At 40.8% G+C, this 14,725-nt stretch overlaps 1 protein-coding gene across 1 annotated transcript in view; it reads left to right on the top strand.

Moving 5' to 3' along the window:
• Positions 1-769: 769 nt before the first annotated feature.
• Positions 770-14,725, top strand: part of MYLK4 (myosin light chain kinase family member 4) — a 34,893-nt gene continuing 20,937 nt past the window's right edge. Inside the window, exons 1-3 of the mRNA XM_082499077.1 lie at positions 770-1,791; positions 13,157-13,223; positions 13,719-14,166. Of these exons, the coding sequence (XP_082355203.1) occupies positions 1,132-1,791; positions 13,157-13,223; positions 13,719-14,166 (1,175 nt within the window). The 5' untranslated portion in view covers positions 770-1,131. The remainder of the gene's footprint in view (positions 1,792-13,156; positions 13,224-13,718; positions 14,167-14,725) is intronic.

The following is a 14,725-nucleotide window of genomic DNA, read 5'->3' as shown; positions in this document are numbered from 1 at the left end:
TTTGCTTCTTGTTCATGTGGAATATAGCTGCCTTGAGATGAGAAGTTCTGGGCTTATTCTTTCTTTTTAATTCTGTTTTTATTTTTCTAACCAACATGAAAAATGTTCAACAATTCAAACCTGCGCCTAGGGGAATCCTGTTCCCAGTCACGATGTTTCTTCTTTGTCCAATGTCTTTCTGAAAGAAATGAACATCTTTTGCAATAGCAAAGCATAAACAAACTGTTGAAGTTATGAATACTAGTCACTGGTTTTGAGACGTTTACTGGCAGGCAAATAAAGCAAAGAACTGAGTCTTTCTGTCAAACTTCGTATTTTGGAATTTGTATGTCCAGGTGATAGTAAAACATCAAAGCCTTTTCATTTGTGGCAAATTAGTGCTGTCTCAATAAATACAGAAGTAAATTAAGATACTGGCTCTGAAGAGAATTGCACGTGTATAAGAGCTAGCTATGTGGTAGCTGAAATATAGGGTAGAGAAAGGGGTTCTGATTTTTTCAAATATCTGCATCTCCTTCATTTACCTTCTTTAATGTATTTTTTTTTTAACAACTCTATTGATTTCCTGCCTGACATAACAGGCTTTTCAAGCAATAGAGGTTTTCATCTGAAAAGCTCACCTTAAGACATAGTAATTTCAAGCAGCCACATTTAAGGTCCCTGGAAGGACCCTTATTCTCTTCAGAGCAGGGATCACATTACATACTAGGCTTTTGAAAAGCAACGACACCACTGCCAAAGTGTCTCTACCCTTAGAGACTTCTCACATATCGCGTAGCCTTTTTGCTGTCAAATTCCATTGAAGTGCAAATAGTTCTAGTCCCTGCTAGGGCTGATGTCACTGAACCGAGTGCATTTAGGATGCGCATCTCTCTATTCCCTTCATTTGGAAACAGATATATATATATATATATAAAGAATGGATCCAAGGTATTTTTCTTCCTAAATAATTTGGATGTCTCTTTCCTCTGTTTTAGTCAAATGTATGAGAGTAGTTTATAAATTATTTGGGCTGGAGTTGCCAAACTTGGCTGTATATCTGAGTAGTCTGGATGGGAAGCCTTTGCAACTGATATTGTCCTCAAGCAGCTGATCATCAGAGCATTTCCTTCCCCTACCCAAACCAGCAAAATGACCACATCCAGCAGGCAGAGCTCTTCTACGTCTATGGTCAACAACCTGGCCAAAATATTCGATCCAAACGCTTTGCAAAACCAAGGGCCTGATAATGGAATGGAACCCCCCCAAATTCTTCATGTTGCAAGCAGTGATGTCAGCACATCTGAAGGTTTTACCATCATGGATATGAAGTTTGCCTTCCTTGAGCAGAAAATAGATAAGCTCTTGACTCTGCAAGACAATGTCCTTAAGAAGCTTAACAGCGTTTCCCAGGAAATCTGTTGCATTGAAAAAGACATTGAGATTGTAAAGGCGGAAAGATCTGAACCTGGACCAAGGATGGAAAGAAACAAAAATCTGAGAAGTAATGAAATGAAGTGGCTTTGCGTTAAAATGCAAAAATCTCTTTCTGATATAAACAGGAATGCAGAGCGGCAGGTTAAAAGACTAGATGGACTGGAACAAAGTGTTTCTGGACTACAGAAGCTTGTAGGGCCTCTGGTTGAGAAGGTTAAAACGTTAGTAATTCATAATTCAAGTGTAAAGCACCATGTTCAAAAACGTAAACTTTGCAAGTCAAGTGATTATACAAAAGAAGCTGGACAACTTTTTAGGATGCAGATTTTTTCGAAGAAAACTGCTGATGCACTGCACAAGAAGAAGAGTGGAAAGGTGAGCCCAGGTTTGTGTTTTGTCTTGTCAGGAATCATTTCAAGCTACAGATATGTTCTGCTATGTGCTTAGCTTTTTCATTTTGTTAACATTTAAGAGAGAAAAACCAATATGCTCTAAAAATGAAAACGATTAGAACAAACTCAGCAAGTTTCAGTGGAAAAGATAGAATATCTACTGAGGGATAAATGCCTTCATTTTTTTCTAATGATTTCCTTGCAGTTGTAAAACATAACTAGGGGTCACTGACACGGGTGACAAAGGTTGGGTCCTGGCCATACATTTTACTATGATCTTCTCTGGTTTTATAATTAGCTGGGGGAATCAAGTTGCAGCAGTCATGTTATATGCAATAGAGTCTAGAGCTTTGTGAAACTGATAAATATCCTTTTTGGGTCAGGGCATGTACATATGTATGTCCTTTATTTCAAAAAACAACTTAAGTGTGCTGTACCAATCTGGTATTTCTGCTGACATCAATGGAGAGAGGGGAACTTCTAAACTGGGATCTGAGGTAGGGTTACTGTAACTGGAGCTGTGGCTTGTGTAAACTTCCTCAGGGGAAAAAATGCCTGTGTCACTGTAACAGGAGTTTTGTTGTGTTCTTTACAGGTCAGATTAAAAGACCACAAAAATCTCTTGAAAGACTCCATTGATCATAATAGGCTTCTGTAAGGTAGTTTAACTATTCTTTGGTAAAGAAGCCCAGTAGCATTAGAAAATCAAGGAATTCCTCCTGACAAAGTGAGTTGATATTTAATTAACTTACAATGAACCAGAAAGTTTGCCTTTCATATTCTTTTCTGCCTTTTTTTTTCTTAAAAAAAGTCATATACAGGCTTCACTTTTCAGTAAATTTTTTAAGAGTAATTCTTGAGTTTGTTTTTCTAAAGTTTTTGAGTAGGTGTGAGGGTATTACTGGAAATGGCATTCCTTGAAAAAAGAAGCACCCACTGTTATTCGGACTGGTCTGGTCAGCAAACCAGGTGTTTTTCAGCTAGGTTACTCTTCGGCAGCCTCACTTCTCAGGTAGGCAAGAAGCGTTTGAGCCATCGTAGGAAACTGTAAAAATAGGATTCAGTGCTGAGTAGCAGCAGAGGAGCATCTTGTAAAGCTCTGTCAGCTGAACTGGCTGATCTGTCTCTATGTAAGGATATAAAATGTGCAGCCTTGTTTCAAGAGTATCATTAACTGAAGGGAAAAGTTTATACCCTGCCAAAGGAGACCAATAACAAAAGTGGTTTTTACAGGCCCTTCTTGAACACCATCTTGGACTAGTTTCAGTAAAGGAGTTTTAACAAAAGAGAAGTTTTCTTCTTTTATACCATTACTTTGATGAGAAAAGATTAGTTACTTTGAGCATCTGAGTTTAGGACTTCTTTTACTTTTCAAAATATCAATGAAAACATCTGTTGTAAAAGCCTCGTTGTAGTGAGACCCACGGGCCATCTCTGCAATGCTGCTATCACTGCAATTTGTGGCGGAGCTCTACTTGTCCCAGTGAAATTAAATATTAATCTAAACTATTTATAAATATAAACTGAATCAGGCCTGGGATGTTAATGAACAGGCAGGTCCTGAAGGCTCACGTAGGTGCGAGGCTCTCTGCACTAAATATGCAAGGTAAGAGAAAGGAGGGGACTGTGTGGGTTTTGCTGGTGAGTTTATGGGAGCTAGTGGGTGTAGTGGAAGGGGCAGGTCAGAGGAGGAGGTCGTGCTCCCAGCAGGCCAGAGGGGAGCCAGGGTAGCAGAGACACAAGTGCCCAGTGGAGAGTTCAGAGCTACGAAGGGCTTGGAAGCAGAGGGTAGGGGGCTTGAACGTGATGGAAACAGAGGCAGCCTACTGAACAAAGACCCAAAGAGGAGAGCGGCGAGTGGAATCTCTATCTTTTTCCAACAGCAGCTCCATTTTTAATCCTCTCACTGATTCATCTTTGTTTAGGCAGGCTCTTGGTGATGCTGAGTGGACTTGATAGGAGCTTGTGTAGCAGGAGGGCTTCGGCAAGGCAGCACAAGCATATCTGGAATCACGCTGGTGATATTATTACATCGTTAATATTTTGTTTGTTTTATGAGATAGCATACATATGTTAGCTTGTCATTACCTTCCTTTCTGTGTGTTTGATTTATTAGTAAAGCACCATCATAAAATTATCAAGTTATCCTGTGAACAACAGCTGGCTTTAGTAAACACTTAGTCATCTTGGGTTTAAGTAAAAACAGACTTGAATTCAGCCCTGCATTAAGAATAATAGAACATGGTATGATATCCTTTAGCAGAGACTGCTGAGCTTGGCTGTCAGTTTAGTAGGAGCCAGTATTCACCAGTATTCAGGACAGACTCACCTCTGCCTGAGGGGGTAGGAACAGCATATCTGAGCAAGCTAGTGAAGAGACTGGTCCATGAGACACTGTAAAGTTGGTTACATATGCCTCTGCCTGCCAGGTATTCAAACTGGATTTACAAGTGAGGTTTTAAATTGCTGTGACAAAAGCAAAAAGAAAAGCAAAGGAATAGAGAAATAGGGGATCTCACCTTTGCAGAGTTTTACACCTGAAATGTACCACTGATACCTGGTGGCATAGCAATGAACAAACCTACCTGAATAGTAGCCTCTCGAGAGGCTGAGAGAGTTGGGACTGTTCAGCCTGAAGAAGAGAAGGTTCTGGGGAGATCTTATTGCGGCCTTCCAGTACCTAAAGGGGGCCTACAGGAGAGCTGGGCAAGGACTTTTTACTGAGGCATGTAGCGATGGACGAGGGGGAATGGCTTTAAACTAGAAGAGGGCAGGTTCAGATTGAACATTAGGAAGAAGTTTTTCACTTTGAGGGTGGTAAGGCACTGGAACAGGTTGCCCAGAGAGGTTGTTGAGGCCCCATCCCTGGAGGAGTTCAAGGCCAGGCTGAACGTGGCCTTGGGCAACCTGGTCTAGTGGGAGGTGTCCCTGCCTATGACAGGGGGGTTGGAACTTGATGATCTTCAAGATCCTTTCCAACCTAAACCATTCTATGATTCTATGATTATGCAGAAATTAATCCTTGCTTCTTTAAACACCATCCTTATCACTGACTCTACTCCCCACCTGATGACAATTTTGAACAATGCTGACCCTGCAGCAGGGCTGGCTGCCAGGCAATAAGACCAACATCTTTTTTGTCCTAGGAGAACTCCGTATGCAACACTGAGCAACTCTGCAATCACTTTAGACATACACAGTCCTATTCTGTTTCTTTATGGCTGTAAGCAAGGTCATCCATTCATTACGGCTAATCTGGAAGGACAGTACCCTCTTTTGTGTGCTGCTGAAGATGGTTAGGTATTTGGATGATGTGCTTATTTGTCATCCACCCTGCCCTAGCTACGAGCAAATGCTGCCTCTTAGTTCTAATGGCTGAGCTGTCTGACAAATACATGGCTATCCCCAGCCTGGTTCTGCAAAATAATCCAGTCATAGTTACTAGTGGTGCAATAGGCGGCCATGGATACATCTGGATAAGGCAGTGGACTGTGTTTACATAGTGCTTAATCACCTGCCTTCCCATCCTTCCCTCTTTAGAGAGGTGCTGCTCTTTGCTTTATTAATTGTAGGACTGTTTTTAAATTTTTCATAACTGGCTTGTTTTACAGAACTGAATTAAGTAGAGAGCAGTGGAAAAGCCAGAACAACAAGGACAGAAGAGGGGGAATGGGAGAGAGATAAAGAGGGGGTGATGAGCAGCTGGGTGTGTAATCTCTCTTCTGGCTTCAGCAGCAGCTAAAGAGTTTCCAGATCATAGGCTCCACAGGGACTTTTTGTGCTCTGCAAAATACAGGGATCGCTCTCCTCTGAAGCAAAATTTCTGCTTTCCTGCCTTTTACTGCCATCCTGAAATACCTCCACTGCCTTATACAGGAGGTTAGTTTATTTCTGTTTTGGGTTGGAGTTATAATATTGCGTAGCCTGCAGACACTTCATGCTTTGTCAGTGCTGCCAAATGTCTCCCGGCTGTTTTCCACCAAGTGCAGCATGACCCTATCACCACATGGCTGAGAGGAGTAGCATGTATTACTTGTCGTTTTAAGTTATTTTCTCACTACTACCGCCCAGGGAAATCAGCAGTTCTACAGCGAGGGTCTTTAAAAGTCTTGAGGTTTTCCTCAAATTCACCTTTTTAAGTAGTTTGTGATAATCCTGTTGCAAAATGACTCTATAACTCCATTTTCAGTCTTATTCCTTGCACTTATAAAGAAAGGGAGTAAAATAATACTTCACTTATTTCCTCCAAATTAAACAGTTTAGAAATTCTATACTATTAACCTGTGAATACTCACCTGGAGAATCAGAAAATCCCCTTTGTTGCCATCATAAAGTGGTGTTGAACTTTCTGCACTTGCCTGCAAGTTGCTGTAACTTCAGTCTCCTGCCATTTCTACAGGCTTTGCCATAAGGCTAATAACTATTACCAGTTTGAGGCTGTTTCCCACACTAAAAACACCCCAGCAGCAGGAGCTGGGCTTTCTGTTTGAACCCTTTGTCCCTCCCATGCAGGTATCACACTGCAATCGCAACTGACTGGCTGCTTTAGCAGGAGTCTGCAATGAAATTGCTGTTTGCCATGTTGTGTTTTAAGATCCATTCAGCCTCAGTCTATAATCCTTCTTCTGATTCTTTCATTTTGCCTACAAATACTAATGGGTCCCTTATGCATTATTTGAATTCTCTCCAGATAGGCTATGTTCTGTGTATTTTTCATATTTCAGCCAAATAGGCAGGAATTGTTTAATTTTCTTTTTTTCAATCTGTCTGCAAGAGTTTCTGCTGTCCTTGGTGGTTTTGAAGGTAGAGGCTTTCTGCAGAATCTCAGCAGATGGGTTGTCTGCTGCTTGGGCAATGCAGCCAGTTGGTGCCTTCGTCTGCTGTTGTGCTTGGGAATGCTCTTCTTCCCCTCAGGACTGATGCCTTTACCTAAATATGTTCTTGGTAGAGGTATTTCAGTAGTTGAGTAAGCTATAATATATTAGAGTTATAATTCTCTCTCTGAATTTATCTGTCTATAAAACTGGTATGTTTTCTCCAGACAAGGTATTTTAATCTTTTTTTTTCCCCCATTTTCTCCCTTAATGACAGCCATAGAAGGTGTTTCACACCCTTCCAATTCAGAGTGCTGTTTAATTTTGCTTTCATTTAGCCTCTGAAATTGCTGTCTGCTTTACAATGCTCCCTGGGTATGATGCTGCCCGGGGCACTGTTGTGGTTTTTCTCTCTCTACAACTCTGAGGAACATGCAGAATCACAGCAGGCACAGCTGATTTCTAAATACCTGCATGCCACCTCAGATGTCTTATGGCCTTAATGCCTGCGTGTTACAGCTGTTTTAGGAATCCATTACAATTTCCTTGCAAAACTAGAGAGACCTTATGATGATGAAGACATAACTGGTAAGTGCAGGAGAGCAAGACAAGACAGGTCATCAGAGAGCAGTCCTGTAAAAGCAGAAGGTCTTCGAAGAGGTGAGAGAGTGGTAGGAGGGTTTTGCTCAGGCAAGAGGTCTTTGCCCACTCCAGTCATCTAAAATCCACCTTTTGTCATCAGATATCGTAGCCACACAGTCCATTTTCAGTTGAGGACTCCTCTCAGCCCCTATCAGAAGTCAGATACATATGCCAGTATTAAGGGTACCATGCTTGAATGCCTGCTCTAGTAGGAGAATGCCATTGCAACGAAATGCAGGGTCTCCAGCACACTGGCTTTTGATGAAAAGGGTAGCCGCTCTGGAACGTGATTAATTTGGTGCCATCCTGGTGGCACCCAGGGTTTTGCACACATGTGCACCAGTGAGGAGGAGTGGTGATGGGTGGATGGGCAACAGCCCCAGCAGAGCCTGGGAAGAGTCCCACCACATTCCATTTGCTGGGTGCTACCTGCATGGTGAGGTGCCACGGCAGAAGGTCTGTTTATAAAGGGGAAACAAAGAAATTCCAGGTCTTTCCCCTCCATCCAAACCCCCTTCTTGTTAAGTGAAGTGTGTTATTAGGAAATCTGGATTTCTGGAGTCCAATTCAAAGTGAGTCATCAAAGCTCTAGGGGATGATTTCTGAAGTTCATAACCCTTTGGAAATGTCCCAATAGTGTGATTTCCCAAAAGCAACCTAGGAAGGGCTGTTCAAGAATGCTGAAGATATTTGCCATTCATATCATGGCATGCTTAGCTCAGATAAGTTAGTAAAGCTGAGAAATACTCTTAACAATGAGGCTACTTAACTGACACCGTAGCAAAAAATTGCCCAAGTAGTTTGATAGATGGGTGGTTTACGCCTGCGGTTAAAAAGATCTGTCACTGATTTGGCTTTTTGGCTTTCAAGCTGGATTTTTTCCCTCCTCTCTCACTGTGTCCTTAGTGGAGCCCACTTTAGAGGATAAGCCATTTAATGGTAATGGGGAAAATGTGGGGAAGAGCACCTAGAAAATTTTAGGGTTATGGCACAGGTGCATATGAAGCACACGTGCTCCTGTGAAGCACGTGGGACCTTGTTAGTCATCCCATGTGTGAGGGCACTGAGCAGTACAGAGAAGGGGTAGATGTGAGGCTGTCCAATGTGTTGGTAAGACAAGCAGCCAGAGTCTCCAGTGGTTGTACTTGCCTGATGTTGTCCATGATTTGTTCAGGTGAGAAACCCAAAAGGGGTAGTAGCAGGTTGATTTGATTTCCCAGATGCAGTGTGTCAAAGACAGGTAATGCTGAATGCTATGGTCTTAGGATTGGTAGCCTCAGATTTGTTGATCATTATTACAGGCCTCTGTGTATTCCAGAGACATTAAAATTATGCCAATCAATGGAGTTAAAAAAATCTACCTCCAAAGCTGCTCTTATGCCTTATGATGACTCTGTTAAATGACAGTGACTGGACCTCAAGGCAAAAGTAAAGATGTTTAAAAGCAACCTGTTACTGTTAGTGCAGTATGCTGTGCCTTTACCATAGCAGGTAGCACGCTGGAGGCCATGGGCTCTGTCAGGAGCCTGGTTGCGTGAAAGCCTCTTCTGCTCTTCACTGTAAGACTCCCTGTTTTGAGAAGAATGGCCTGGCAGGAGGAGTCACCCATTTGAAACAGGACAGCCACTGCTTCTCCAGTGCAGCAGGTGGGAAATCGAGAAACTGAAGTGGGGAATGAACAAGGCTTTGGCTTCACTGATCTTCAGCTTCTCACCTAGGATGGTGTTATTCCAAGGCATTTTTCAGTATTTAGTATGTGTCTTCCTGCAGGGGTTGTTACCTCATTACCATCTCAAGGCAGGAGGTCACATAGAAATTCTCTTATATTTCCTAGTGGGGGAATCACGATTCTCATGGCCTGTAGGTTATTTTCGTGTGTGATTAAAAGGTACTTGTGACTTGAGCTTGGTTTATACAGAAGAATGATTTCTTTATCTAGTTTAAGGAGCTATATAAAGATTGTGGAGGAGTCAAAATCTTTGGCTGAAGCGGTGCCAGGGTTTGTGTAGTGTAGCAAAAAATAATGACACAGAAGCAGATGTGCTGCCTGCCAGTAAAAGCAGAATTCCCATGTGTACGTTTTGTATCATTTATCAGTTTGTATCAGAAATACATTCACTGAATATTTTACATTGCTGAGGGTAAAAAAAAGGTGTGTATTGAAGAGGAACACAAAAGGGAAGGAGGGGATGGTTTCCAGCTTTGGGAGACTGCACAGGAGGCATCACCACGCATGCTGTTGCCCCAGGGTCTCTGTTGCATGTGGTGCATTCTGCCGTGTACCGATGTGGAGATACTGGGAGCATCCACAGTACTGTGCTCAGCTGGCAAAGCCCATGGCTGATTTCTGGCTGTTAGCGAAATGAATTCATCACAAAGCTCAAGTAACTTAATCATGTTGATAAATGGATGGTGATCAGGTCTTACACAAAACCAGGCTATCTTGCGATAATAAAACTCTGGAAAGTGTCTTAAGAACACGAGAAAGAGACACCGAGTAAGAAATGTGGTTTAGGCATATGCAGAGTTTCGCGTCTCAGTATCTGCTGACTGAAGTTGAGAATAGCATCTTGACATCAAATGAAATGTGATGGGGTGATAAAGGACCTCTAACTAAGAGGTTGGGGCTGCTTCGTGAGGCCATTCATTACACAAATGTTTGCAGTAGGAAAAAAAAATCAAAGAATTTTATTAGGTGAATAAAAAGAATTTGAACGTTAGCTAAGAAAACATTCCAAGGGTAGGACTGCTGCAGTATAAAGAAGGAATTTAACTAGTACAGCTCATTAAAAAGGAGTCAGATGTCTATAAAAAACATTAATTTCTCACTGAATTTGAAATGTGTGTTTAAATATGTTATATTTATATATATAATTGCTTATTGCTTAATTTCTGCAGGTTCTAAAGTCAATTTAAATAATTTCCAAAAGTTTTTTTTTTTTTTTTTCTATTGATCTATACTGAAGTTTTAGCCTCTGGAGTATCTTGTATTATTCTGTTACCATCACGTGGGCTTTTATTCTGTCTCTATTACTTTGGGTCTTGCAGTACTCTGTCTGAAATAATATGTTTAAGTCTGGAAAATGTATTTTTTAAGACACAATACCCACTTGTGTAGGTACAGACACCTTTTTGCTTTGGTATATTTTGCAGGGTCACAAGGCAACCTTTTGTATTTAACCTTTTGTGGAATTAAAATGAAAACTTCATTGAAAGCTTTTGGCTTATATGAGTCAGAAAAATGACTGTAGTGCCATTAACCTCATTGTGCATATTCAAGGCATTAAAGAAAGGGGAAAAAATAAGGCGAGGGCATAATTTCCACTAAGAAATATTGATCCCTATAGCTTTAGAAATTGCAGACTGGAAAAAGTCACATGTCACCAAAGTCCATAAATACATAAATAAATAAAATTCCATTAGGTATTAAGTTCAAAAAACCCTTAAGGAAGCACTGCTAACAGACTGAAGGAAGAGGAGCGTTATGAAGAGTACTTGACTGGGATGGACGTTGTTAACAAACCACCGTGCTTTTTGGATGAGATTTGCAGAAGGGCGTGATAGAAGCTGGCTCAGCTGCCTGGGGTCTGACATCGCAGGGGCGCGTACCCCCAACAAACTACGGGGTGGTCTTTGTGCCTCCCATGGCATGCAGCCAGCCAGGAGGGACACAGTGACTTCTGTCAGCTCCAGAAAACCTGTTGCAATCCCACCCTTTACAGGGAAGAAGTAATGAACGAAAGTTTGCGTTTTTATTGCCAGGTCAAGATTTGACAAGTTGAAGTCACATGTTTCTACAAATAGCAAAATGGGATGCTCCTATATATACTACTCATGTGTCTACAAATAGTCCAATATCTAGTCCTTATATTTGTATTTCTCATTCTAGGGCACTACTGACCCTATATTTATTGCAAATAGCTGCATTTATTGATTCTGAAGGATACCAGTAAATTTTTCATTTGTATTCTTTTTTTTATTTTCTCATTTAAATTAGTATGAGCTCCTCATCTACTGTTAAAATGTAAGAGGGCAGAAATGATGCTTGAATAAACCCTGTAGTAATTTATGTAACACCCTGGCAGTTTCAGATATTCAGCATCGTCCAGTGTTCCACCAGATTTTCAAAAGCTGGCTTCTGTATTTCACACCTGCAAACTACAGCAATATTTAGTCGGAAGCTCTGTGTGCCTGCAATTAATTCTGAATGCAGAAGTGAAACCTGGCCCCATGCATCAAAGAGCTTGGAGGCCGTTTCTCTGCTTATTTGCTCAGCTGACTGTATTTGATGAGAGCTGATGTCCTTAGCAGTATGGTGAGGTTCACATACTTACAGGAATTCAATTGCATTACTAATTGCAGTCACATTGCAGAATGAATAAGGCTGAGGCTTTTCCCTACTTCTTTTAGTTCTTTTCACCATTAGAAAAACAGAATGAGCATTGGTTGATGCCCTGTGATTCGTCTGGAATTGTGACATTTATATTTAAGTTCTGTGTGAACAAGGCTTCAATTTATATTTCAAAGGTACTTACCTAGTTGTATTGAGGCCTTTTTCATTTTGCGGTTTGCAACTTCCTGGGACCAGCTGCATCCCAAATAGTTGTCAGTCTCAGCTCTTTTGCTCATGTTACAGTTTCTTCGTCCCTTGCAGATCAAGATTTTCTGAACAAGTCCTGCTGAAATCCTTTCATGCAGTTCCATCCCATTTTTATCAACTGTTTTTGCTTCTCATGGAGTTTCCTTTCCCTTGAACTCTGTTTATAGCATGTACACATTGCTTTAATTTCATGCCTGTTTTCTATATGACCTGATGAAATTAAAACAAAACTAAAAAAAAAAGGCATAAAAAATGCAAAGGGCTTACCAGAACAAATGTTTAGTAATAGAACTGATTCATGCTCAGAGTACAATGTTAGTAAGCCATGGGACTGCTTGCATGATTAAGACATTCAAAATTAAGTGCCTGGCCCTGTATATTTTGTTGAAATATGTATTATGGTTCAGCTGGTAGCTCAAAGACCAAAAATAGTCTCCTGCAAAAATATTTGGAGGTATCTGCATTTTTAACACCCTGTGGATCTATTACTAGTAATGATAGCGCCAGTTTCAGAGCACTGTGAAAGGAAGAAGGCAGGTGGAAAAGGAGCACCAAGCAACAGCAGACACCATGGTTTACAGTGGTCACCATCCTACTACAAATCTAGGAGAGGCCGATGAAAAAACACACTGAGCAAACGGCATAAGAATATGAGTAAATAGCCATAAAGCTAACAGTAATAGCAGTTTTTATGAGGAGCTGGCTTGGTATAAAGCACCTCTAGATGTCACTGTAACATTGTAAAACGTAGATGAAAGCAAGCTATGAAGCTGACATTATGGTTTATATGCTCTGATTCCTGGTAACTGTTTTGGTCAGCCTGTAATAAATTATTGGATCATTAAAAATGCTGTTACCAGATGTTGATTAACACCAAAAAAGTTTTTGAAATCTGTCAGTAATACTGTTACTGAACATTTTACTAGAATATTAAATATTACTAGCTTTGGTTTAACTAACCTAGTTTTTAACAGCAAAAGCTAGTGCAGGGCAACAGCTCGTTTCTGGATGTTTTTTTCTTTCAGTCCCTGAGGCTCCATCCTGATATTTTCTGGGTTGTGTTTATGCCAACACCGATGTTGATTACAACTGAGATAATTTCTCTTGTTTTACAATGCTACCAATCCGATCAGCTTGCTAGTGATTAAAATAAGGACCATCATTTATAGGAAAAGTGTGTTAGAACAGAGTACTTGCATTTGACTAAGAAAAATCAGGCTGCAGTTTCATGAGGAACAATACAACACAAACACTGTATACACTGACCAATACGTCAATTGCCTTCTCCACAGGCCATCAAAGAAAAGTCACATTTGAATGAGACGGAAACAAAAGAGAAGAAGCCACCAGATTCAACAGGTTAGAATATTTTTTCCCTGATCATTTTCCATTTCCTAAAGGTACAACTGCACAGAAATAGCCATTATTCTCCTGAGCAGCTCCAGTGAAGTTGGTTGGGTTACCTGTGTACTCATCAGCATAAGTGAGAGTTGTTCAAGCAATGTCAACCTACTTTTTGCATGCCTGTGCACATGATGGCAAACTGCTCAAAAAAGTGCTTTGCGTGAGGAGTTTATTAACCTTGACTTGGCTGACAATAAATTTGAGTGAGAAAAATATTTTCCAGTGCTGTGTCTGAAAGGAAGAGTTTGTGACCCATGATATTGCAGTTTTAAAGAAGTAGCTTGCTCTTGCTTTGAAGACATTTACATTGACCTTGAAAGTGGGAGAGGAAAGTAAGTGCCTAGTTCAAAATGCAACAGAAGTTATGCTAAGTGCTCAACCCTACTTTAATATTGTTACTGACTATCAGAGAATTACTGACAGATTCCTTGGTAATCTGTTTACTTACAGAGGGGGGCATCCAGAAGAACCAGTCCTGTTCTCAGGAAGAAGTTGTTGATAAGCTCAACAAGGAAAATGCCGAGACGGAAAGCTCTGTTCTGCTTCAAACGGATCCTCCCAAATTTCATACTGAAGGGCCAGAGGAGAAAGTTGAAACCTATTACAACTACAGGAGAAGCTCTGTTCAGAAATCCTTCACTACAGAAAAGCAGCAAGAAGATGCTGTTGACGATGCTTGTCAAAGGATAACCGGGCAAGAGAGAGAGAGTGAGTCCCCAGGAAATGGGGAGAGGAAGGAGGAACATCAGGTGTCTGGAGATGAAAGACAAGAGGAGAGGGAGAAAGAAAGGGGGGGAAATGGTGATAAGAGTGAAAAAGAAGTTGAGGATCCACCAGCTCCTTCCCAAAATGAAGACGAGGCAGGACAAAGCCATGATCAAGAGGCACCAGAGGGAAGGTAAGGTCTGAAGCTCAGGCTGCACATTCTTAAGAGACTCATGCTTTAGAAAAATGTGTAGTTCAAGTTTCAAGTCCAAGTGGCTAGTTAATATAAATACTAGTGAAAATCCAGCCCCATACAAAAGTGTAAAATGAGTTTATCTCTCTGATCTGGGCTCTGATATGTGCATGCATAACTGAAATTACATCCTTAAAAAAGACAGGCAAACAATCTACCATACATGGTACTAGCAGTGTGCTTTGGGTTTTTGCTTGGGAAATAGGTTAGGAACATGGGAATTATATTAGGCTATTCTCCATCTCTGAGGAGAATTCTCCCATTGTTATGTTTACATACTGCAGCATCATATAACCTATGAGCAAAGTAAGGTTAGGTTAGGCCATGTACCAATTGGGAATTAAGTTACTGCAAAATGTAATAACTTAAGTGATAACATAAAACTGTGAAATTTTGCCCAGGCAATTAAACTGATAAATTTGTTTACTGTAATTCTTTCTTTGCTGCACTGATATATAGCCCTTCAGGGATAAACCAGTTTAAGCTCTCAGGAACAGAG

This window comes from Vanellus vanellus, assembly GCF_965231255.1.
Source record: "Vanellus vanellus genome assembly, chromosome: 2".
Classification (NCBI taxonomy): domain Eukaryota; kingdom Metazoa; phylum Chordata; class Aves; order Charadriiformes; family Charadriidae; genus Vanellus; species Vanellus vanellus.
The sequence above is the reverse complement of the archived record's forward strand: the minus strand, read 5'-3'. Positions and strand labels throughout refer to the sequence as shown.